We start from the raw sequence: 26,586 nt of genomic DNA on the forward strand, positions 1-26,586 counted from the left end.
TTCGTCTTTCATCTAGATCTGGCAAAGAAGCATATGGATATTTGTGAGAAATTGCTGAAGAAACCAGAATTCAGTCCCGCATTAGATTATGGAGGAGATTAAGGTCCAGACAGACAATCGAACAGGATGGATCTAATCACTGAGATTTTGAATGGATAAGTGATTGATGGTGAGAGTAGAGAAATAATTAACCGTTGAGATAGTTAGATAGTAACTTGCTAAAATCCAAGGAAATATGCAAGGCCAGTCCACTAGCATCCTTTCTTGTTAACTGTCACTTGCTTTCTGTAATATACCTTATTGATCGTATCTGTGGAGTAACGGTTTGGTTGATACTTTTAAAACTTTTCGGAAATCTTATTTCCAGGTTTTTAGGAAGTTATCTAGTTTTAATTATTCACAGTAATAGTTTAATGTTTGTCAGTTTGTGTATTTGTACTTTCGATGAACTTTTGAGGAAAAAGACTGTTAGTTTTTTTTAGACACGCTTTATTTATCGTGTAATCATATCCAGTATCGTTATTTTGCGGGTCGACAGGCCTAACTGCGGGTCGACAGGCCTAACTGCGGGTCAATTTGCGGGTGGTTCAAAACGACAATTATTTGTATAAAATCAACTAAAACATATATAAGTTTACAAAAAATAATGACAAAGGAATACATACATGTATACACGTAAATAATCTGTATGAGCACATAAGTATTCAGTCAATACTACGGTGATCAACCTCACTATGAACGGATGATGATTCATTTTTTTAATACTATAATATAAATGACATGGATAGAATACAGTACAGGGAGCTCTAGACAAAAATAGAGGCAAAATTACTGGATTCAATTATTCATTATTTAGTTTCAAGACTGGCTGTTCCACTATTCCTTTCTGTTCCTCAGTGATGTAACTATGGCCTAACTACTGGTTGTCATCTTACTGTGGTCAGGCTAGTGTGTGGGATCCGGGAGCCATTTTGTAACTAGTCAGACTAATTTGATTGTATAAGATAGATTTCAGCCATAAACTTGACTTGATGTTTTTAAAACAACAAGACCACTTCTTGTTATCAGTAAGAATTGTTTCAGAGATAAGTTGGTCCACTGTCATCTCTGAGGTCTTATGTAATCATTAAAGTACATTGTAATAGTGTAATTGGGATATTTTCTGAGGGCAGTGCTATGTTAACTATAATCATTTTTTTAAATAGCCATCACGTTTAGGGGTAGGGGTTTAATACACAAAATTATGTGTGCAATTAGCCCAGCACATAGGTTCTATCAAATAGTACAGTGCATGTCGCATGTGACCTGCACAATAAGTTACCCCCAGTGGCCAGCCAACAAGTTTCTTTGATTTTAAAAAGTGAGTAAATAATGTTTAATGGAAAAATAATAGCGACCCGCAGCCCGCACAATAGTTACACTCACTTCCCTGCAGTGACCCGCAGCGGCCCGCAACCCGCAGTTACATTCCCAGGCCCGCAGCGACCTGCTGCAGCCCGCAACCTGAACAAAGCGACCCGCAGTGGCCTGCAGCGGCCCGCAGCAGCCCGCAACCCGCACAATAGTTACACTCAATCATATCTAGTTTCAATTATTGTGTCAAATATGATTTCGTCTAAGAAAATGTTGTGAATTGTTTGAGGATTTAAGAGGATTTTTGAACTTTCTCTATTGTGTGTATTATTATCTTCCCTATTTTCATTTAATTGTGTATTTGGATATTTGTGTCTGAAATAAACGTAAATAAAAAATAAAATAAAATATTATAAATGGCTTATGAAAATGAAAAAAAAATGAAAAAAGAAGCTCTGGCTGTATTGGGAAGTGAAGTAATTGTGAACACAGGGGCGTGTAATATTTCATAGATTGTTGTTTTCCAGGTCTACAGACTAAATATAATAATATATTCCTACATGTAAGGGGAAGAGATAATATTTCTTCGTAGTATAGAGATTGGTACATTTGTAGCAGCAAGATTCGTACGAAAACGGCATTCTAAGCAATAAGAAAACCGCAATCTATGAAATATTACACGCCCCTGTCATTCTTAAGCCGTGCTCTGATACTGCATCAGTTGGAGTTAAACTAGTGTCGGATTACATTACATGTTACCAAAGTCAATTAATTAAACAGCAAGGATTACACTGGGATGAATAGAGAATATTGCTGATAGTATGTAGTTGTAGCACAGCTTGAGACAGGCTAAGAGATACAGTTGTTAGAAGTCGTTGTACCTCCGAACTACCGTAGCTACCGTGGCCGACAAATCGGTCTTCTAATTCAAGTGTCGGTCTTCTAGTTCAAAAAACCGGTCTTCTAATTCAAGTGTCGGTCTTCTAATTCAAGTGTCGGTCTTCTAGTTCAAAAAACCGGTCTTCTAATTCAAGTGTCGGTCTTCTAGTTCAAAAAAACGGTCTTCTAATTCAAGTGTCGGTCTTCTAGTTCGTGTCGGTCTTCTAATTCAAATGTCGGTCTTCTAGTTCAAGTGTCGGTCTTCTAACTCAAGTGTCGGTCTTCTAGTTCAAGTGTCGGTCTTCTAACTCAAGTGTCGCGTCCGTCTTCTCATTCAAAAGTTTTCTATACTACCGGTTTTTTGAACTAGAAGACCGACACTTGAATTAGAAGACCGGTTTGTCGTTATCGGCCACGGTACCGAACTCATTACACGCATGTACACGTTTTCGTTCATATTCTCTATTGGCAATCTACTAGTATTTTGAGGGCGCCCTGCTGGAGATGGTGAGGACAAAGATCAGCTTCACTGTACATGCGCATGAACGGTAAGCAATATTTGAGGTTGGTCTATAATATTGTGAGGCCGTGTTTCCGCATATGAAAATATACCAAATTGGGGTAAAGTGGACGCTAACTTGGTGAGAGAGAAATTTGTGCTAGTTGCCCATTAATTATTTGGCATATGATTCAAGAAAGACACGATATTTTAGTAGATATAACCGTATTTTCAATTTAAATTAACATTGCGACATTTGCCTATCTGTACCTACACATATATGTATTTCCAATAGGCCTTTCCAAATTTGCCATGGTGGGGCTCTACTTCTTGTCTGTGTGTACCTTGGGGGTATATTTGGCATATGTTACTTGGTTAACCATCGAGCACTGCTGCTTTCCTCGATGTCTGAACAATACGATAACATCCCTGATTTACACTTCTTGACAGAATACCAAGGGACAAACCTCTTAAGAAACGGTACTATGAGGTGATGATACCCCCAATTTGAGCGAGGGAGGTGTATTCTCAATTTCCTGTTTGCAGTCTGGAATGGCCTATTCTGTTGCATTTGACCCTTGACATCTACCCCAGTTGAAACTACTAACAGTACTAACAATAGTGGTGTAACCTATGACTACCATAAATGTAACCTCCAAATGATTGTTACAGTACTGCTCCAACAGGTGGTACGATTTTGTGAATGATAATTTGAGTGTGTAGTTAAACGATGGGTATCATGTGATGATCACATGACACAGCCACTAACACAGTAAAATTTTGGTGAGGCATGTCTGATATTTTTATATTTTGCATTAAATAGATATGGCGGATTTCACATTAGATATGGAGCAAGATGCATTTGGAGAAGCAATGGAAGATGCATTAGCAAGTGGAAATGCAGATATTTTCTTATCTGTGGTGAAAAGATCAGGCAATGCTAATCTGACGGATAGGATAGGATTCTCAGCATTGTATGGCGCCATCGTCTATTTACGATCGGCTACTTTGGTCAAAACGTTGTTAAATATGGGAGCAGATGCTGACTTTACAAGTCCAATAAAAACTGGAGCTCTTCACGAAACGATAGCGAACATTCCAGAGGAAGACTGTTTTGAGGTGATGAAAATATTGATGGAGAAAGGCTCAAACCCTAACCAAACAGACAACTTTGGTCGAACGCCGCTGCATGTTTTATGTGAGGTACAAAGCGAACCACACCATTTACAAGTCATGAAGCTTCTGATAGAGATGAACGGCGATCTTGAAGCAGTAACTAGATCTGGAAAGACACCTCTGCACTATGCAGCAAAGAAGAGAAATTTGAATGCAGTGAAACTATTGATAGAAAGTAGTGCCAACACTTCAGCCAGAGACTTCCTTCAACAGACCCCTCTGCATTTGTTGATACAAGGGGGGTTATTGAAAAGTTTCCAGATTCGCAGTGATCCTCCAGCATTTGATACTGCTGTAGAAAAAGGTTTGTTTCTCGAAGCAGTCAGGGAAGGGTGTCATGAGTTCTCAACACGTATGCTAGCAATCAGAAATGCAATGGATACAGAAGAGAACGTAAGAAAGGAGTTCTATCTGGAAATCCTGGAAAAGACGCAAGAATTTCCCAATTTCCCAGTTTCATGGTGGGGTGCAAACCTTTCATATCAGAAACAGATTGAAACAGACTATGATGAGCTGGTTCTAATCCTGTTGAAACATGGTGTTGATGTGAATGCGAAGGATATTGCACGACGTACAAGTTTACACATAGCAGTAGCTAGTGGTGACTTGAAATTGGTGGAAGATCTTATAAGTGCATCTGCTGACGTGAATGTCCAAGATACTGATGGGAACTCACCTTCTCACCTCGCTGTCATCATGGATAATTTGGAACTCATAAAACCCATGTTAGTTGCCAGCTGGAAGGATTGTAAGAATGCTGATGGATGCACAGTAAAGGATATTCTTTCCAGGCAGGAAAAACAGAGTGAAAGAATCAATGCCATCTTAGAAATCATCAATGATAGAGGGGAAGTTGAACCAGTTGATTATAAGCAAGAGGTTCAACTTGAAGTAGATGCTATCAGAAAGAACTTAGACTTAAGCAGTGCAATAATTCATGAAATGTGTGACTCCAAAGACAACATTCTAAACAGTTACAAGGAAATAACCAGCAAACTTGCAGCTGAGAATGTCATCAATTTGAAAGATCTTGAAGCTCTGTGCATTGGAGAAATTCACTTCCAGCCATCTGATGTCTGTGGTAGTCACTGTGGAGAAAAATGTCAAATCGGAAAGGGTGTATTCAATCTAGCAAAAAACTTGGTCAAGGAAATTGAGATGATGGATCCACGCTTCAAACTGGAAATCTTGTTGACAAGCAGTACAGCAGAGAAATGTAAAGTAGGCTTTCCAGACGAATTTGACATTATGCTAGAATTGAAACAGCTGGAAAATGAATGTCAGATAATGATGGCTGAAGAAAGTATGTGCAATGTTAAGGTGTCAAGCAAGATGGCGGACCAGTGGGTAGAATTTATTGACTCAAATGGCATTCTCAACCCACGGAAACTACGCGAATATTTTAATTGTCTGGTTTGGATAGCAGGATGCAGGGTTAAAAGGTCATTGCATTTTGGTTTTACATATCGCACATGTCCTTACATATGCCCAGGATGTGCACTGAATTCTGATATCATAGAAGGGTGCCGAAAGTTTGGTAACTTCGTCAGCCGAACCAGTGTAGGGACAAACCTACGACTGCTCTGGAGTGGTGAGCAGTACCAATCCATTGAGATAGACGTGGATTTTGTACTGGCTGTAAAATTCAATCAGCAGGCTCCAAATGCTCGCCGACAACTACCGCACAGTGTACCATCAATGGAATTCCACCATGTCATCCCAAAAGGGTCTGTATGGCGAATATCCTTCTCTATTACAGAAATGCGAATGTTGTGCAGCCTACCTGAGCGACAACTGAATTGTTATAGATATCTAAAAATCATCAGAGACCTGTGCCATCCCATGATGCCATCCTATTGTCTCAAAGTAGCATACATTCGATATGTCTCCAACTTTTCCACCATTTCTGAGTGGGACGCAGTGTCTGTTGGTGTTCATATGGACAGTGTCTTAGAAATGGTAAATTCTGGCAAAATACCATTGTTTTTCTTAGAGGCTGATATGTTGAACGAGTATCCATTTCCTACCAGAGAAGAAAGAGAGGCAGATGTAGCTCTACGTGGAGAGCGCCATCACACGATGGGGCGTTCTCATAGTGATGTGACGAGTCCAGAAATTCTACAGTGGGTGTCAACAAAGCTGAATTGTAGGCTTGTTAAGTATGTTCCCCTTCCCCTACCGATGAAATCAACAGATGCCCTTCCAAGATATCTGTAGCTGTTGTACGTCTTTCTCGTTTGAACAAACAAACAAACAAACAAACAAATGAATGAATGAATGAAAGAACAAATGAATGAATGGTTGCATTGAGTAATTCAGAACCCTTCCTTTCCATGCACTGACATTTAAGACCACACATTGACCAAACTGTCTGCCATCGTTTTTAGTGTAGCAAGAGTACATTCTACTTTTCTCTGACAACTGTACCATAAACAAATTGGTTACAACTCACTCATAATGCAGATAAATGAGGAGAGGGTTGCATAATATGGAAGTTACTCATTTCAAACCTAAACATGGAGCACTAAAAGATAAGCTGGACTAGTATGATGATGATGATGGTGGGGGTGGTGGTGATGATGATGATGGTGGTGGTGGTGATGATGGTGATGTTGGTGGTGATGGCGGTAATGGTGGTGGTGGTGGTGGTGGTGGTGGTGGTGGTGGTGGTGGTGGTGATGGTGGTGGTGGTGGTGGTGGTGATGGTAATGGTGGCGGTGGTGGTGGTGGTGGTGGTGGTGATGATGATGATGATGATGATGATGGTGAACCGAACTATATTATTTCAGCCACTCTTCTTTGAAATGTATTAAATGAAAATTACCTATACTATGCATTAGCTGTTGTCTAGTGGATACCACAAGCTTAAAGTATTGGGTCAAATGACGAGTATCTAACAGTAAAGTGTCACTTTATAACGAAATGATGAAAACAAATTTTTTTTTAAACTTGGCGATTTCAACCTACCAATATAGTGATTTTTAAAAAATCTAACATTGTGCCAGAATTTGAAATGTCCATAGATATGGTATGTACAAATTATGATAAAGTAATATTGGGGTTTGTAATGCTTTGTTTACTCTCAAGCTCTTGACTGTTCATCTAGGTTTTATGTCACGGCATACCTGTTGATGAAGCATACTCAGGCAGTTTTGATGCAATAGGTGATATGACAATTGTATTATACGTACAATCATGTACTATAGACTGACCCATGCATAACCAACGCCAACCAGTCGTAAAGGCAAAATGGGTTGCCATCCCCAAAGCAATGGCATAGGAATATTTGAATATCACTTCACCACCCTTTGCAATGTTTAAAAACATGTTCAGTGCCATAATTACTGTACATTGTATCAATTATAAATTCAAAGACCCAAGAATTACATTGCATTGACATTAATAATGAAACTGGTGACAGTATGTGAGTGTGAAAGGGAGAGGATAGGAAGGAGAAGAGAGAGGGTTTGGCGACTTGAGATTGAATAATGATAATAATGTATGTGTGAATATCGTTCGTTCGTTCTCTCTCTCTCTCTCTCTCTCTCTCTCTCTCTCTCTCTCTCTCTCTCTCTCTCTCTCTCTCTCTCTCTCTCTCTCTCTCTCTCTTATTTCGGGTAAGGACATAATAATTTTCTAAACATTTCATGGTTGTCTGAATTCTCCAGTGCGGAATTTATTCTGTGCAGTTTAAATTATTAAAAATAATGGGACGTCCATCTAGTGTAGTTCACTCAATGTCGTCTTGCCAAATTGTTTACTTCTAAAATGTACCGTGTTGCCACCCGTTCTTGATCCGAAAAGAATAACTACACGAATTGTCATTAGCATCGGTCATAATCGGCAGCAATAGTAGATAGGTAAATTATTGTGCATTGTGACTGCTTGAAATCGTGAAAGTAGCGTCCAGCGTGGGGATAGGGGTGGTCCAGGAGTGGTCCCATAGGAATGTGATGGGGATGTGCCAGCAAAACTTGGTCCTTGTTTTTCTATTCGCATGTGCCAACTGTATCAATCTCCAAGCAAGTAAAATGCCACATCCTCACCCAACCCCGGACTAGGGCTAGACCCGCAGGCAAAAAGGAGTAACTAAGACAAGTATAATTTGCATCCACTAATCCAGTTTCTTATATGTTCCTGTCATTCCTCCCATCGTGGAGGCGTCGTCCACTTCCTTCTTCCCCAAATCTGACCGTTTTAATCCGTAGTCTTTCATGGCAAGAAATTCGTTCTCCTTCGACAGAACATATTCTCCCCATTTGGCGGCGATGTCATCGATACAGGACTCTGTTCCACCGTATTCGGTTGGTAGGGTAGCTGATGAAATTTGCTGGTGAAGTGTCGTCATGTCCTCACCATGTACATGCATCTGTCAATAGATACAATCATAAAGCTAATATAGCTAATCTCATGTCATAAATAAGAATAGCATAGATCTATAATCTTAGTAATAGCATAACCTAGATAAATTATGAACTTACCCGTTTCTTTATTTTTTCTTTCAAAAATGGTTTTATAATAGCATATACACCGTCGAAGAAACCCGACTCGTTAACAAAGTTCATACTTTTCATCCTTATCGGAATAGTGTCCTGTATAAATGAAAATACGTGTAATCATTACGTCATACAATGGTAGATCTACAACAATGTTCGACCAACTGTATCTCTTAGACTATCTCAAGCTGTGCTGAAACTACCTACTGGCAGCAATCAATCAATTAATCAGTCAGTCAGTCAGTCAGTCAGTCAATCAATCAATCAATCAATCATTCAGTCAATCAATCAGTCAGTCAATCAATCAATCAATCAATCAATCAATCAATAAATGTAAATTGTGGAACATTAACGACCTGATTCATGATCGGTGCTGCTTTCATCGCCACTCGTGGTCCTAACTGTGCCATGTGTTGGAAAGTAAAACCCTCAAAGTCTGAAATATCGGCGATACCATTAATTTGGGTCTCTTCATCACGTAGAAGGAGGTCGAAGGACATCATTGCAGATTTCAACATATCCCAGATACTGTATTCCTTCACGTTCCATTTACCTGTCATTGGAAAAGTCAGTCGTTTTCATTTTGGTTAGTTTCATGAGATTTTGTTTTTTTTAGTTATACTTTTTTTGTTTTCTCTTTATATTAAAACTGGTGAGGTCGATGACATCCACACAACAGATTATCCAGTCACAAATGTGAAATTAATGTTGGTTCGTTTGTCCAAGACCAGCAGATTAGGGCCAACATTTGATATTACAGACATAGAACTGATGACGGCAAATATTGCTGTGTTTTGTAGAAAATCTGACGTACAGACAGAATAAATTCATTAAAGGGATACAGGCTGAGTCCCCCGTAACTTGGTATTTGTGTATCTTTGTTTCATATTGAATGTATAATAAATGTTTGTGTGCATTGACCTCAGGTAGCAGTGTGGCCACATAGACTGTGTCACTTTAATATACTATAATAATAACAATAATAATAATAATGATAATAATAATAATAATCTTAGATTTTATATAGCGTTTTCCCACAATATTACCCCTGACTCGGATCTATATTGGCACAACCGCCCTTTACACTTCCTCAACTCCCTTGGGATCATACAATCCACTGCAGCCTTTATAAAAGCATATTAAAGCGAATTAAAGCATTAACATTTCAACCTCTATCCTACCAGGTGCCCAATTATACAGCTGAGTGGAGTGTGTCGTGGTTCAAATCTTGCCCAAGGACTTTAGCTACTCAGAAACAAACGGCAGCGATGGGAGAATCAAAGCCTGCCACTCTAACCATTCGCACATCATGACTCCACTAGTATAGTATACTGTATAGTAATTAAATCAACCGTTACCCATCCTCATGACGGTCACCTTTCTCCCTTCCTGGTCTCGTTTAGGCAATACTGTCATCGCTCCGTTGTCAAACATCTCCTTAATACTTGACGGTCTGTAATCGTCGTAAATTTCTTCCATATCCGTTCTCATTTTACACCAGTTTTCTAACAATTTGAACGCCCTGTCGACTTCAAACTTCCGAGCACGGAGAAAACCAAGTAAAAATATAACATCAGTAGGACACGTCATGTCGGGTCGAGCTCGTAACATTTCGTACATTTTCTTCAAACCCGCATTTCGAGTTTCTGGTGTCTCGTTGAGCTCTTTCTTAGCCTTCTGCTGCAGTTCGGGGCTCAAGGTACACACATAGGCAGTAGGGTCAGCCATTTTGCTACAGGTACAAAATTAATGATAATAGTTAAATATGTTACTAATTCAAAAAATCACAGTTCCTTCTTCTGAGCTGGAATGTAGACACAATTCCTGTTTTTAAATACCAAGTTTATATTATTTTGATAACACCGCCATGAAAATAGAAACTTTCAATGATTAATGGTTAAAATTAGGTATATTCTCCATCTAAATCATACACACACACACACACACACACACACACACACATACATACATACATACATACATACATACAATTTTGCAACCATTTTTTAAATACACTCATCACATGTTTTCGCAGATCCACCTCCATTACCCGATTGTTATACGAAATACACCCGTACTTTCATCTTGAAACCCCAAAACTACGAGGAGTCAAACCCCAGACCACTACAGAAGTTCACTCTAGTGGTTTTTGGCACAATGCTAGGATGAGTGACTTACCACACTCCAGATCCAACTTATGCGGATTCTTTGTATGGTGATCGCCGTGTTCACTGATCAACCGGCACTGTCGTATATTCAATTCTGAATCAACTGACTGGTGTGTGTGATACAGTTTTTGAGTCATCGAGTTGTAGTTTAACTTTCGACCTCTAGACTACTCACCCCTCTCAAACGGACGTCCTTGCACAGTTCACGATGTACTAGTTAAAACGGTAAATGTATCACAGCTACACGTGATATCGATAAAAGATAACACGATACAGATATAATGATGCAGATAGTCGGTGTAACCATAGACCCTACACGTATAGTGTAACACGTAATCATATGCATGACATTGTGAAAAATGCCAAGCAGGAAAAAATGGAAACTGTTATGGCCCTCTGTGTTTTTTGAATATCTGAACACCCAGTCTACATAAGTTAGCATCACATACCAATGTCGCCATGAAACCTGTATGCAAATCTTATTATCGTTACTTAGCAACATCCGAGACGATATTGTATATTGGTGGCCTGGCAGACAGATACAGAGCGAAGAACAAGTATATATATAAGATGTGATGGGGCGGGGGGGGGGGGTAATGTAAAACAACGGACGACATAAGATACATTCAAAATATATCTGGAGGAAGATTGACGTGATCTATGACAGAAACTGACATTCGTACTATATTTTAGAACTCCGTACTTATAAAAGTTTTTATCATCCTACCGTCTCTCAGTTCGTCCGTTTTCATATTCTCTGACCTCTATATAATATCTCCCATCGTAATCTCGCACATTTTCTCTATTTCTCCACTTTATTTTATAATTCTCATCCGGTGCATATTTGGGGAAATTACAGGATTTACATTATTGATTTAGTCATAGTTTAAAACTCCCAGCTGAAATATTTCTTTAAAACTTGTTAGATATACTAACTTACTCGTAATATCGTACACCCTGAACAGTATTAAATCCCGTGTGGGTAAACATATTTGTGTAGAAGTACATATAGTTTCGTGCAATATATCCAATGAAATTGATTTTTTGGGGTCCACACCCAAAAATCAGCGCCCCCCCCCCCCAATGAATCACGATTTCAGTATATTGCTATATTACTTATAAAAAAGACCTCTAGTTGACATGTACAATATCTAATTACTGGTATTTTAATAATATTCGGTGAATATATTATTGGTGTCGGAATGAAAAAAAAACCACCCCAGTTACAGCTAGAGTAGATTTCAGATACACATTTCCTTTGTTTGGCCAGATTTCCACTGGTTCCAATTTCCGTATACCATATACCATGACTCAAAATAGACAGTCCATTGCAGACTATAGTTTACATCTTACAAAACTAGCTACCCATCGGACCTTGTAAACCACCAAAATTGTATACATACATGTATTCCAATAGTCATTATCAGCTTCCATTATACTCTTTGGCCAGTGAGGTGATTTTCCTTTCGCTCTTAAGTTCACACATGCTGATTACAAAATAGTGCATATTTTAAATATTTATTGAATAACAAATACAGCAATGTACATGGGATTTTCATATAATATCTCTCTATTTTTTGTGGAAAGAAATTATATTTCTTCCCCTTCTGACACTAGAATAAGGGTGAATTAGAATGATCAAATTAGGGGAAATAAACTTGATCGCATCATTAATCAAGCCTTTTATAGGTTCCTATGGTTCCACTGATGGTTGACTCCGAGGCATTCACTCGCTTCTTTCCAATGTCTGTTCGTTTAATTCCGAAATCTTTCATTTGAAGAAATTCGTTTTCCTTTAACAGAACACTTTCTCCCCATTTCGCAGCGATATCGTCGATAGATGGTGCTGTTCCACCATATTCGGTAGGCAAGGTAGACGATGAAATTACTTGACGAAGTGTCTTCATACCTTCTCCAAGTACATGAATCTGTGAAGATGCAAGTTTACGAAATATCGCGTTTAGAGACAGAGTAGTTTATTAAGCTCTTGAATGGGGGTGGTCAGTGGCTTGATTGAGGGTGGGGGGGGGTTTACTCCGTTTGACTGCTTTTGGTTCCTGTTCAAGGGTGTTCTACCCAAGGCTTCATTTTTACAACACTTACTAGGGTGACCATATTCAGACACACGCTGTTTGGCAACCATATCTACTGTGATTACTGTGCATAGCGTGTAAAACTGTTCACATTTCATTACACCTTCAACGATTGTAGTTGTTCGAGACTAAACTTAGCTATTCAAAGTTTTTAAATTGTTCCTTTTAAAAACTATGGATAGCTTTTATAAATCGCTAAAAAAAACTGTAGACCGAGAACCACAGACAAGCTGGAGCACCCCCTTATGCGCTCTCCTCAAACTGTCGGCCGTCGGATACAACTCCCTTGTATAATGTCATACTGAGGAATTGATCGTTTGCTGAATATTTTGCCCGCTATAATATACTCTTATTTCCCAAGGTGAGTGTTGTGTCATATATTAATTATCGAAAACATAAGACTCGGAGTCAAAAATATCGAAAAGTATTTTGCCCCCCCCCCCAAGAAAATGACCCACCCGTTGTTATAGGTTTATTAACATAGTGTTCTACACACTAAAATATAACCACACTATATAATTAACTGTCTACGTACACAGCATTATGAGGAAATGACGGTAAGGTATATGATAGTAATACATGGGAAGGTTATACTGTATCAACTTACGACATTATTATGTTATAAATTAGCACATCAGTTATTAAATTAATATTCTCTTACTCTCTTTTTTATTTTCTCCTTAAGGAATGGCTTCATGATTGCGAACATGGCATCAAAAAATCCAGATTCGTTGACAACGTTCATACTCTTCATCCGTAATGCAATAGTGTCCTGTCGGAGAATTAAAGAAACATTCATAGTAATTTGTGTGGGATTTTTGCTCGCTTCTAAAATGTTTGTTTCTGGTGTGTTTACATGTAAAGAATCACGGTCTTATAACTGTATGATTCTTGGTTACTGTTATTTTTTTTCAATAAATACCCTTAATTTGCGCATGCGCTAACAACTCAAGTGTATTGAATCATGTCAAGCCACATTTCGCCAAGTTTTTCATAAACTTATATTTATCAAGTAAAGATAGGGTTAACATTTATGACTTATAGTCAGTTTGACATGTTTAATTTTCAGTCATGATTTTAATTCAAAGTATTCCAAGTTGTCTGAATTATATTAACGTAAGAACTACTTCTACTTCATTCAAAAATCGGTTTACTAAATACGATTTGAAATTATTTCTCTGAACTATGCATTTCAATCCATAGAGGATATACCACACATCTCTATATCTACATTTTACTTGTTTCAGATGAAATATGCTTTACATAGCTGGGTCGATCATTATCACCACGGCCGGACAGTAAATAGCCTACCTGTAGTCTTGAAGTGATGACACTTCTAACATTTCAGCTATCCTAACTGCCATTTTGAGTTTTTGAATTTCGCTCATCCCCAAGACTACTGAGAGTCTTCAGAACCGCTAGTATTTCCCTGGCATCCCTACTAAAACATGATTGGTTGAATACATAATTAGACATTTTCATCGCAATCAGGTACTAGGTCACATGATGAATCCATAATTAGGTGTCGTCATAAGAAGTTTTGTATGACCCTGATTACATACGACAAATTCTATTCTAATTTATGCTAATTTTTATTTCTTATGAATATGGTATGTGTGGTGGGGCGTGGCTTAAATACTGGCGGTTGTAAAGACTGTCTGTAGGCTTGGGGACGAGTTAGGATTAGCTGAAATAGTACTATCGTCTGTCCCTCAAGACTACAGGTAGCTAGACGGTAAAAGAAAACTCTTGATAAAACTATATGAGAGTAACCTGGTTCATAACTGGTGCCATTTTCATAACCACCCTTGGTCCAAACTGTGCCATGTGTCGCAAGGTGAAGCCCTCCATATCTTGTATGTAGGCTGTACCATTAATTTGGGTTTCTTCATCTCGCACTAAGAGGTCAAATGTCATCATTACGGCTTTCACAGAATCCCATAGACTATACTGTTTAACATTCCATTTACCTAGAGTTCAAGTACAATAAGAAATATTTACCTTTGTAATGTAATGTAATGTAATGTAATGTAATGTAATGTAATGTAATGTAATGTAATGTAATGTAATGTAATGTAATGAGTGAGTGAGTGAGTGAGTGAGTGAGTGAGTGAGTGAGTGAGTGAGTGAGTGAGTGAGTGAGTGAGTGAGTGAGTGAGTGAGTGAGTGAGTGAGTGAGTGAGTGAGTGAGTGAGTGAGTGAGTGAGTGAGTGAGTGAGTGAGCGAGCGAGCGAGCGAGCGAGTGAGTGGGTGAGTGAGTGAGTGAATTATGAGACGATGTACCAGTTTACTTCCGACTCTAAAAAAAAATGAAAAGAACAAACCCCCGTAATGTTCTAGAAGAACTTGTGGGGGGGGGGGGAAACAATAACAAAAATTGATAAATATGAATACTTTAGGCTCTTTCTGAAGAGTAATGGGGTGGGGGTGGGTGGGGGTGGGGGAGGGGGTCACATGTCGTGCTTCCAACGTAGACTAAGCTTGATGTGCCGTATACTGCAAAATTACATTCATCAAGTTTCCCTGTGCCTTATTAGGCCTAATAAAACAAATTATGTGGTTCCGGTTACACTCAATTTTAGTGAGGTAGGTAGATTTTTTTTCTGTGTGAGTGTCTAGTTCAGATTTTCCATTGTTTTCCTTATAGTCTCTGTGTTGTGTATTTCTTCCTATCAGATGTATAGCCAGTACAGATTGGAAGAACAGTTTTAGAGTGTCTTTCTAAGTTGATGGCAGTTTCCGCATCCACTATTTCTCTTGAGACTTCACAATTTTTGCGATTTCATTATTTTTTTCTCGAATACGTAAAAAAATGTTTAGGGTTGGCAGTGAAAAGCTAGGTGGGGTCGGGTAAACGGAACCAAACAATTATTTTTTTTAGGCCTAATTAAAATTGGATTGATTAGTAATATTTCATCGAACTACGATCATTTTAAATTCAATGAATTTGGTTTAAATTTGGTTTGGATTAGCGACAATGCGGAGCTGAGAAGGGATACTAGAGGAAATGTTACCGTTACCCTTGTATGTGATAGGAATGTTTTGATTTGAAATAATTATGTGATGTTTTAACAAAACTAAACTTACCTACTCGAATGACGATAATTTTTCTACCCTCCTGGTCTCGTTGAGGCAACACAGTGGCAACTCCACTTTCCAGAATTCCCTTAATGGACGATGGTCTATAATCACTGAAAACTTCTTCCATATCCGTTCTCATTTTACACCAGTTTTCTAACAATTTGAACGCCCTATCGACTTCAAACTTCCGAGCACGGAGAAAACCAAGTATAAATATAACATCAGTAGGACAAAACATATCGGGCCGAGCTCGTAACATTTCGTACATTTTCTTCAAACCTGCATTTCGAGTTTCTGGTGTCTCGTTGAGCTCTTTCTTCGCCTTCCGCTGCAGTTCGGGGCTCAAGGTACATATATAGGCAGAAGGGTCAGTAACTTTGTCACTTATAAATAACTTTTCCAAAAGGCACTGCATCATAACAATAATTATATAGGCTCAGTAACCTGACGTTGAGTAGTCAGAGACAATCGTGTGACTGACAAACGCTGACCTCAATCTGTTGACGTGTCAGTGGTCATTGGTATGTTCACTGCATGCAAACTAAGCTTTGATTGGCTAATGATTGTTGGTATTGTGGTGGCGAATAGCCAATCAAATCAAATAGCCAGTCGTGCACAGACTGAGAAACGTGGGAAACAGGTGGTTAGATTTGTATGTGGAATGTTGAAGTATGTTGATGAATTGCCAAGGCGCCATCAATTTAATTCTTTGCTTGCCATTATGCATCCGCGTGCTGGTAGGTTTGTCGGTAGATTTAGACAAAAAAGCAACATTTCGTTTTGCTCAAAATTTTCGTGCAAGTCCATATTTCATACTAGTTCAAATATCTTCGGAATAACTTCATATGGTTCTTTACGATAATCAAGCTTGTTATTAACCTATTATGCTCAATCAATCGATCGATCGATCGATCGATCGATCGACCGACCGACCGACCCACCGACCGACCGATCGATCAATCAATCAATCAATCAATCACTTAATCAATCAATCAATCAATCAATCAATCAATCAATCAATCAATCAATCAATCAGTTAATCAATCGATCATCCAATCATTCAATAATGAATCTATTTATCTACATACCTACCTACATACCTTCCTTCCTTCCTTCCTTCCTTTGTACCTACCTAGTACCTAGATATCTCTTACGCCCCACGTTTACCAAATAATCTGTTTACGATTCCATCACTCGATCAAACCTCATGCATGCATGAATGAAAGAATGAATGAATGAATGTATTTTTTTATCTCGTAACTATTAAAATCGTCTAAACAAATATCGTGAATTGTTTGTCCAGGGCACGCCGCTATCAGTCATTTTATTTCCGAGATGATTTAATAGTGGGCGTGTTGAATCGTCAGACAACGTTTGCCTGTAAGTACAGAGATTATTTTGATTTTTCAAACCCAGTTAGAAAATCGCACTTCTACAGAAAATATTAAATCTCAGTTATTAGATGTTTGAGCTATCTGTTTTCAATGTATTCCTGTGAACATTTTATCAAAAAACTACATTTTTTATGTTGAGGCCTATTTTTATTTGAAAAACTTTCATGATGGCCCTCGTTTTTAATCATCAGTATCGTCATTTGTAGTAGGTCCTGGTTCACTCCACAGTCTGTCAACTTATAAATGAAATCCAACCACAGAAGTTATTGGAGCCTCACTCCTTAATAACACCATAGTCTGTTTACCCTATATCGCAGATTGACAAGTTACAATGTTTAACTACTCGACCGGCGGGGCAATGGTGCACCATTTAGCTGGTGAGTCACCTTGCGGTCAATGGTTTAAAGTACAACTACTTCATACTACTTGGTCTGACCACAGTCCCTCTCATTATCAGATAGATAGAGATACTGTGGTCACGCCAGCTCACCATTAAAAAGCCAATTTCAGATCATCGCTCCGAGTTGTTGTTGATTGTGTAGCTTTTTTATTTGACATAAATGTAAAAAAAAATACATTAGTGAATTTTCTAAAGCTATTAGTAATGAAATCATCATTTGAACTCATTATTCTTTTGAAATATTCTTTTTGAGATAATTTTGATCATAAATTTCGACTGTTCTTTGAAACTGGGTTCTAGCTTTATAATTACATATATATTACTGCAATCCATTATAGCATAGATTTCATTACCAATAACTTTAGTATTACATAAATGACAATTTCTTTCATCGGGGGATTCCTTGGTAGCATAGTCTTTTTGATATCGTCGGCCCAACGGCTAACATATCTCAAAGGCAAATTTGGGGATAGAGAGAATGTGGTTGGTTATAGTCGATTCGTCACCTTCATTTTTATTGAAATTATATATAGGGACATAGGCCTATGGCTTAGCATATACTAGTATGACTAGCTAGACACATAACGGCCCATGGCTGTATTTTTATTCCATGAGTATGGTGAACATATCGAATACACATTTGTATCATGTATGGCCAAAAAAGAATGGTTATACTTCTTTATCGGCATGGCAACTTATCGATGTCAATTTATCGATTTTGCAAAAAGGACGTTGACCCGTTTGGCTACGTGTTTGTTATACCAGTTATTTCATTTAGTGAATCAGTAACGTATTTAACGATTATCCATAATTTTGTATACCTGTAGCAAAAATGGCTGACCCTACTGCCTATGTGTGTACCTTGAGCCCCGAACTGCAGCAGAAGGCGAAGAAAGAGCTCAACGAGACACCAGAAACTCGAAATGCAGGTTTGAAGAAAATGTATGAACTGTTACGAGCTCGACCCGACATGACGTGTCCTACTGATGTTATATTTATACTTGGTTTTCTCCGTGCTCGGAAGTTTGAAGTCGACAGGGCGTTCAAATTGTTAGAAAACTGGTGTAAAATGAGAACGGATATGGAAGAAATTTTCAGTGATTATAGACCATCGTCCATAAAGGGAATTCTGGAAAGTGGAGTTACCACTGTGTTGCCTCAACGAGACCAGGAGGGTAGAAAAATTGTCGTCATGCGAATGGGTGAGTGATGATGATGATATATCAGTCATGACCTCAAACGAACAAAGTACAATTCACTGTCCCTCTATCAGGGCACAGAGCTACTGTGTACATACTGCGAGAATATTGCTTAATATTGGAATGGAGGACGTAGACATTTTGTTACTGCTCAATACTGCCCGTGTCTGTCTGTCTGTCTGTCTGTCTGTCTGTCTGTCTGCCTGTCTGTCTGTCGCCCTCTGTCTGCCATTCTATGTGCCTCTCCCCTCTCCCTCCCCTCCCCTCTATCTCCCCTGTTTCTGTCTGTCTGTCTGTCTGTCTGTCTGTCTGTCTGTCTGTCTGTCTGTCTGTCCGTCCGTTTATCCGTCCGTGTGTCTGTCTGTCAGTCTCTGTCTGTCTGTCTGTCTGTCTGTCTGTCTGTCTGTCTGTCTGTCTGTCTGTCTCTCTCTCTCTCTCTCTCTCTCTCTCTCTCTCTCTCTCTCTCTCTCTCTCTCTCTCTCTCTCTCTCTCTCTCTCTCTCTCTCTCTCTCTCTCTCCTTTCTGACCGTATCTGAAAATAAACGGCAATTTTTGTTAATTTATAGAACTAGAGAAAGCAGAGACGTACTCCATTCTACCGAATTCGTGTAATTTTACAATGAACTGTTTGCTTTCAAGACTAGTGTCTTTCGCGAGATAGCTACGCATGTGAAGTTATTGATTGCGAAAATTCTCGGGGCATATGGAAATAAGATATTTAAAAAAATCACCAGCAAAATATATTGGACTGCATTCTGTAAGGGTGACTCGTGCCAGACTAGTGTAAAATGTCAGAATGTTTTCTTATCAACGGATTTGGAAGAAAGATAAGGAGGGGTTTCTAAAATGATTATCGTTGGTCATGTACCTCGATTTGAATTTGCCATACAGTAAAACTACTACTTGAATATCAAGTTCCCACTGCCGTTGGTGATTATCATTCTTACGGAATTCAAAATAATATTTATATAAACGTGTCGTACGTACAAGAAGATAAAAGTTTACCCTACAAAGTAATGGAATCATCTATGAGCCTAAGTAGCTTGGCTGTGACGATGCTGACGTGATGTATTTTGTGTTCTCATTTTTTTTCCGTCGCAGTTTTCAAATTGTAGCATGTTGAAATGTGATATATATAAATATATATATATATATATATATATATATATATATATATATATATATATATATATATATATATATATATATATATATATATATATATATATATATATAATAAATATGCTGTTAGCCCGAAGATAGAACTTGCACATATACGGCAAAATAATTGCAAACTTTGGTATACTTATAGCTATCCATTACTGTACCCCATTGATCTCACAGCCGATTCTGGAACGAAAAATGAAAACGATAAGAACAGTGTTATTTATAAATGACTAGGAAATATAAGTCCTTGTAAAGATCTATCGGCCAAGAATATCGCCGCTCGGGATAAACGTTTATCCCGAACGGGATAAAAACAGTCATGTACTTTTCCGTATTTGTCCTGATCGGGATGAACAATTTTTGAATTAAATGGCATGTAACATTTGTTTATCCTGATAGGAATAGACGGATAAAGTTATTTCACATACATAGCTCTTGAAAAGCATGATTGAAATATTGCCCTGGACAAACTACATCAAACCCTGGCTCAGTTTTTATAGTATAGGTTTTTGAGAGTAGAAAGCATACATACCTCGTCCTGTTTCCACGTTCGACATGTCGTAGGTGCTTGCGCCAGCAGAGAGTTCAAAGATTATTTAGCGCGATCGAGGGATATTCCTGGCTGTCTGTTGGGCATATACTTCCGTATGTATTGAAAGTATTGGAAATGAAAATAAAACAAGCCATTAATCCCATAGTATCGTCACCAGGTAAATGGAATACTAAGGAATATGGTATTTGGGATACCATGAAAGCGGTAATGGTGACAATTGACTTGTGTTTACGAGATGAGGAAACACAAATCAATGGTGTCGTTGACATCGATGATATGGAGGGCTTCACTTTACAACACATGGCACAGTTTGGACCAAGAGTGGCGATGAAAGCAGCACCAATCATGAATCAGGTGAATATTGAATTTGACTGTCTCACGGGGAAGGGTTTCCTTTGTTAAAATTATGTTTTTGCAAGTGGGATGGATCTTCATCTTTGAGAGGGAACGTCATCTGTGAGAGAGAGAGGGGGAGGGACGGAGGGAGGGAGGGAAATAAAGAGCGAGAGAGAGATGTGTGTGTGTGTGTGTGTGTGTGTGTGTGTGTGTGTGTGTGCGCGTGTGTGTGTGTGTTCTGCCATCCTCCATCCACAAGATGACTGAAATATTTTTTGAAGTCTCGAGTATGATAATTTTCAGGTAAATCTATGGCAGCTAAGATTGTTGAAAAATTCTACTCTCGTCTAAAGTTTTTATATCGCAGCAAGAAATTTTAGACACTCGTATATCAGAAAACGACTCGCTAATTTGTCTAGTTCAACGCCATTTCAATTATGCGAGCTCATATTGACGGTGCCTTGACCACTATGAGAAGCAAACAAAAAACTTCAAACTTCTCAAAAATAAGGGTATATGAGTTGTCATGGATATGTCACCGCAGCTCATTTCGAAGAATTGGGATGGCTCTGATTTAATAAATCAAATCAAATTCTTTGCCATGACTAGTAAATATATATGGGACTGTTGTACAAGTAAAACGGATCGCTGGGGAAGGTCATAAAATGTGTATTAAGGAGACGAAAACTACTTAGAAATGAAAATTTATCAGATAACACGTTTGATAACAGTAGCAAATGGTATTTTGGGTCAAACTTTGATGTGCAGCTAGGTATACCCACAGGGACACGTATTATTGCTTAGATTGTCAACTTCATATGGAAAATATCACACGAATCCTGCTACTAAAAATGTACCAATACACTCTATACTGTGAGAGACAATTATCAGGTATAATTTTCACATACAAGTATAGGAAATATATTCATCAGTCTCGCAAACCAGAGCTGTCATATTTCTTCCGCGACACTGTGTCTTGGACGGTGCCGTAAAAGAGGCTGTGGTTTACGACAACACGATTTACTGAATCATACATATGAAGATATACCACTGTTATAATATTCATTTTGCGTACACACAGGACACCATTCCATTACGAATGAAGAGTATGAACATTGTCAACGAATCTGGATTTTTTGATGGTATATTTGCAATCATGAAGCCGTTCCTTAAGGAGAAAATCAAAAAAAGGGTAAGAGGTTTAAGTTAATCTAAATATTAGACTGTTATCAGTCACTTGTGTTTATTAGTATAGAAATAATCTTATATTTCATACATTTTCCTTGAGTTTTAGAACGCCAAAAACGCAACTTTAGCTCTTGTGTTGGTGGTCTGAGTTTAGCCCATCCATCGCTTATGTTGTCTCTGACTGATCACGTGATGTGAAGCGCGTGTGACGCCTCTAAAATCACGCCTTTCAACTCTACTATTCATTCAAATATATACTATTAAATGTATCCCTGTAATTATAATGATATCTATATTAATCAAGAAAATAAGAACAAAACAAACAACTGAAGCCACTCTAGCATTTTATCCAGAGGTGCCTAGAGTTAGATCGTATCTTGAAAAATAAGTAATACGCCATTTTTTTTCATTTCCCGCTAAAAGTAAGCTTATTTGAATATGAATTCTTTTTTGAAGGAGCACAATCTGGAACATTATGACATGGTGATTACTCTTCTTTCACTTTGAAAATAGTCTTATGTTATTCACATTTCGTACATAGGGCAGACCTCTCATGCGGAATGTATTAAAAGTGTTAAAAGCCCACGATGACATAATTTTTTAGTAACCAATATATTCGGAACAGATCACAGTGCACTCCCAACCATCCATATCACTCAGATTGCCTTCAAGATGCATTTCAGTATATGTGTTTATTGTGTATCTGCATTTTTGTTCACTAACATTAGTAAAAAAAGCGTGCAATTTTAACTGGTTGTATGCAAAACTAGTATCCCAGAAGTGACCCTAATTTTTAAGAAATAATGTCAATATTTCTTATTGAAAAATATTACAAACATTTCTTTATTTAAGGAGGATGAAACCACCAACATAGTTTTAACATTTTATTTTCAAACTTTTAACGTCACAGATACATGTGCATGGTGAGGACATGACCACACTTCATCGAGAAATTTCATCAGCGACCTTGCCGACCGAATACGGTGGAACAGCGTCCTCTATCGACGACATCGCCACCAAATGGGGACAATATGTTCTGTCGAAGGAGAACGAATTTCTTGCCATGAAAGACTACGGATTAAAACGATCAGATTTGGGGAAGAAGGAAGTGGACGACGCCGTCACAATGGGGGGAATGACAGGAACGTATAAGAAATTAGAATGACGTGATTATGGTTTTGGCCTTATTATACATGTCAAAGCTCTGCCACTGGAAACAATGTAATGGGGGTGTTTTTTTCTCTCAATAATATGCATTTCAATGCCACCATATACATGTATATGTCAAACCTGTCACCATACTTCAAGATACAAATATACAGGTCTTTAAATTTATCCATTCCTTCAAATTTATCTTGTATTATACATTTAACATTCTCCAAGACGTACATTTTTAATTAGAATAATTAGTATGCATCTGCTTCCACAGTAAAGTATGTATACGTCATGTGACTAAAATAGTATGCTCTGAGCGAATTTCAGTTTATAAAATATCCAATCCATGGAATTTATCAAAAACTGACAAAATCAGTGAATAAATGCATTTCACCCAAAACGTAGTTTCTTGACGTGTGACCGGACTAGCATGCCTGCAGCAAGTTTTATTTGCACGAACGGCATTGTAGTTAAAATTTGGTTAAAGAATATGCAAATATATATTTGTTTGCCCAAATCTAATCAGTTTGTGCAGTAACTGTAATAAACTTGTATCAAATATATCATTAAACCAGCTCAGTAATTCCGTGATACCATGTATAGAGACAGACGGACACATGATTTATTAGCACTGTTTTACTCATTACTTTTCACACACGCTACTGACACACATACACGCACACACACACACACACAAACAGACAGACAGACAGACAGACAGACAGACAGACAGACAGACAGACAGACAGACACACAGAGACAGACAGACAGACAGACAGACAGACAGACAGACAGACAGGCAGACAGACAGACAGACACACACACACACACACAAACTTTTATCATTACACTAGCTCTTCTTATGAGAGGAAAAAAACATCGTCTGAACTAAACGTAGATGGTGAAGTCAAACAGATAAAGGTTCAGTTGATAGTACATGATAGTACATTGTATTATAAGGAAACCAATTTCTTTGTCTGTGATGGTATGGCCGTCTACACACTTTGTGAGCTAAGGATCATTTCTTACCGAAATGTTATTGTGTCAATAAGGACATTTATATGTCTCTGTAGTGTGAATATAATTGACATTCTGTATCATCGACGGCTATTATGTACATACCGCACGTATCATACCTGTGTTACAATGTATTTGTATATGAAACAGTCCTGGGATTAAAATTCTAAGAGGGCGTAGCCCGAGTAAAATCTTAACCCATGGACTGTTTGATATTTAGCATTCATACCCAATGTGTGATAGGGTGTGACTGCTAAATATCAAACAGTCAGTGGGTTAAAATTGAGCTTGGGCTACACCCTCTTTAAATTGTAATCCCTGGACTGTTTGGATAATATACTGGGTACCTTACAAACAACACACAAATAATATAATGGGGAGGAGGAGCCCCTCTCTATATTCCCTGTCTGCAGTATCGTATCACTTGCACATATGGAGATTTTTACAGGAACTGGTATGGCACTTTCAGTACGCAGGAGAACTGACAAGGTGGAGTTGTAACAACTTCATTTCTTCGCTGTTCAGAGGATGGTATTGTTTGTAGTAATTCACACGTCTTACTATCCCAAATGTACAACGTACCCTGTGTTGATAAGGCGATTACACGTGGAGGGTTATTGACAACGAAACAGCTCTTCATTGTAACCCAAATATTAAACCTACAATTCTCATCGCAAGATTTAACCCATGTGTTTGTTTTCGCGTTGTAGCAAATTTCGTTTCTCCTGAAGTTGGTAAGTGTGACGTCATCGTCTGATGTCTTCAAAACACTGATCTGGCTCATGATGTTACGAGAGATGGGAGGTGGTGCTAATTCTTCCCACACATCTATCTCACAATTATACCGATAGAATGGAACACTTGAACTCGAAAGGCCTGGGTTTGAACTCCATCCAATCATGGCGAACATGTAAGGGTCACAAGAAAATGTGAGAACATCACATCCAGTTGCAGGCATAGAGCATTTGTTGACCCACACATCCTCATCAATGGAGTAACACTGAACAACAGAAGTGATGTAGTGTTCTTCCAGTCCACCAATTATGAACAGATGCCCACAACACGTAGTTATTCCATGTCTTTGGACAGCTTTTAACATTGGCGATAGCTTCTGCCAGTGATTAATCATGGGATCATAGCAATACAGTGCATCGCGCAGTGTACTATTCCCACCTTGCTTTGATAGACCTCCACAGACGTATATTTTTCCGTTGTAATTCACTGCTGCAGCTCCAAATACAAACTCAGGTAGGCTGGATAACTGCACCCAGCGGCCTTCTGCAAATACATAAGCATACGTAGAATGCGACTGCCCTTGAGTGTTAGTTGCGTCACATACAGCGAGAATATCGACTAATTCTCCACGCCTAGGGGGTCGTACCATGTAAAGTCCTTCCGTATCATTGCTTCTTCGTTCGACCACCTGTCGGATTAGTAACTCGACATTCTCTAAAATTGTTGAATTTCGTACCAGAGATTTAGTTGTGTCAAGGAACCTTTCAAGAATGTCTGTCTGGATTACTTCAAGACGAACACAGTCAGCTAAAACTGCTACAATATGGTGAATTCTATCTTCACCATAGCCAACCCATTTAATAATCACATCCAACACTGATTCTTCGCCCACAACGATTTCGCCATTTTTGATGATTTCGACAATATTGTCTTGATTCTGTAGGAATTTTACAAAATCCTCAACTCCAAGTGTTAGATATCCTTCACTCTTTATGATGTCGTGGAAATTTGACTGTATGTAAACTGACGTCTTCTTTTTGAGAGGCTTGATATCGTATCTGTCGGCTAATTGTCTCAAATCAAAACAGTTGCCGACCTTAATTTTCATTTTCATGAAGAACGAGGTACAGAGTTCTCTCACCTCTTCCATTGCCAGATAGTCAGCACCTTGCATTATGTCTTCCACGTCGTTTTCAGTCAATATTATTGAGCCAGTGTACATATAATTCAGAATTTTTTCAAACGCATTCGGGATGATAAATTCTAGGTCAAGGTCAAACGGCTTTGATTCAGCCATGCCACTTTTGAATGAAGCTTCGAAGTACGGACTGCAGGCACATAATATGGCACGGTGGGCTACAAACGTACTCCCTTGCACGTTCACAGTCATATCACACAAATTTCCATCGTTTCTCTGGTCGTGTAGCTTCGCTAAAAGTTTCCAGGCATAGGAATTCCTGGTTTTCTCATCCTCCATAATTACAATGTGTTTTTCCAACTGCTATTCTATCAGAATGGTTACCACAGGTATATACGGATGTCATTCGTCACCAGATATGTTTCAGTTACCTTTCAGCGCTGGCAGTAATTAAGAATCTGATAAATTCAAGCATAAAACAGAATTCAGCAATACATTCAAAAGGAATAACCATCAGAAGCAGATACGTGTGACAACAAAGCAGAGTGAATAATCGAGT

At 38.4% G+C, this 26,586-nt stretch overlaps 4 protein-coding genes across 4 annotated transcripts; 1 reads left to right on the top strand and 3 right to left on the bottom strand.

Moving 5' to 3' along the window:
• Positions 1 to 8,021: 8,021 nt before the first annotated feature.
• Positions 8,022 to 10,131, bottom strand: LOC144446971 (alpha-tocopherol transfer protein-like). The gene is made up of 4 exons (XM_078136837.1): positions 9,762 to 10,131; positions 8,760 to 8,956; positions 8,389 to 8,499; positions 8,022 to 8,276 (listed from the first exon to the last, which is right to left on the bottom strand). The coding sequence occupies exons 1-4, from the start codon at positions 10,129 to 10,131 to the stop codon at positions 8,022 to 8,024; spliced, it is 933 nt and encodes a 310-aa protein (XP_077992963.1).
• Positions 10,132 to 12,241: 2,110 nt separating this feature from the next.
• LOC144446211 (alpha-tocopherol transfer protein-like) lies at positions 12,242 to 16,160 on the bottom strand. The gene is made up of 4 exons (XM_078135964.1): positions 15,752 to 16,160; positions 14,438 to 14,634; positions 13,326 to 13,436; positions 12,242 to 12,499 (listed from the first exon to the last, which is right to left on the bottom strand). Exons 1-4 carry the CDS (start codon positions 16,158 to 16,160, stop codon positions 12,242 to 12,244), a joined length of 975 nt encoding a protein of 324 aa, XP_077992090.1.
• A 2,211-nt stretch (positions 16,161 to 18,371) lies between these two features.
• Positions 18,372 to 23,147, top strand: LOC144446947 (alpha-tocopherol transfer protein-like). The gene is made up of 4 exons (XM_078136793.1): positions 18,372 to 18,741; positions 20,616 to 20,812; positions 21,876 to 21,986; positions 22,893 to 23,147. The coding sequence occupies exons 1-4, from the start codon at positions 18,372 to 18,374 to the stop codon at positions 23,145 to 23,147; spliced, it is 933 nt and encodes a 310-aa protein (XP_077992919.1).
• A 1,449-nt stretch (positions 23,148 to 24,596) lies between these two features.
• Positions 24,597 to 26,366, bottom strand: LOC144446213 (kelch-like protein 38). Its single transcript, XM_078135965.1, has one exon. It carries the CDS (start codon positions 26,364 to 26,366, stop codon positions 24,597 to 24,599), a length of 1,770 nt encoding a protein of 589 aa, XP_077992091.1.
• Between the last annotated feature and the right edge of the window lie 220 nt (positions 26,367 to 26,586).

This window comes from Glandiceps talaboti, chromosome 15 (assembly GCF_964340395.1).
Source record: "Glandiceps talaboti chromosome 15, keGlaTala1.1, whole genome shotgun sequence".
NCBI lineage: Eukaryota > Metazoa > Hemichordata > Enteropneusta > Spengelidae > Glandiceps > Glandiceps talaboti.

Bases quoted from the DNA above. Each gene is read 5' to 3' on its own strand.
- LOC144446211 (XM_078135964.1), bottom strand. From the start codon at position 16,160: ATGCAGTGCCTTTTGGAAAAGTTATTTATAAGTGACAAAGTTACTGAC. The intron at 14,635-15,751 runs GTAAGTTTAGTT...CTTGAACTCTAG, and splicing joins AATTATCGTCATTCGAGTAG to GTAAATGGAATGTTAAACAG. The intron at 12,500-13,325 runs GTAAGAGAATAT...GCATCTTCACAG, and splicing joins AGGAGAAAATAAAAAAGAGA to ATTCATGTACTTGGAGAAGG.
- LOC144446971 (XM_078136837.1), bottom strand. From the start codon at position 10,131: ATGGCTGACCCTACTGCCTATGTGTGTACCTTGAGCCCCGAACTGCAG. The intron at 8,500-8,759 runs GTCGTTAATGTT...TCATTTATACAG, and splicing joins CAGCACCGATCATGAATCAG to GACACTATTCCGATAAGGAT. The intron at 8,277-8,388 runs GTAAGTTCATAA...ATCTATTGACAG, and splicing joins AAGAAAAAATAAAGAAACGG to ATGCATGTACATGGTGAGGA.
- LOC144446213 (XM_078135965.1), bottom strand. From the start codon at position 26,366: ATGGAGGATGAGAAAACCAGGAATTCCTATGCCTGGAAACTTTTAGCG.
- LOC144446947 (XM_078136793.1), top strand. From the start codon at position 18,372: ATGGCTGACCCTACTGCCTATGTGTGTACCTTGAGCCCCGAACTGCAG. The intron at 18,742-20,615 runs GTGAGTGATGAT...TATCGTCACCAG, and splicing joins AATTGTCGTCATGCGAATGG to GTAAATGGAATACTAAGGAA. The intron at 20,813-21,875 runs GTGAATATTGAA...GCGTACACACAG, and splicing joins CAGCACCAATCATGAATCAG to GACACCATTCCATTACGAAT.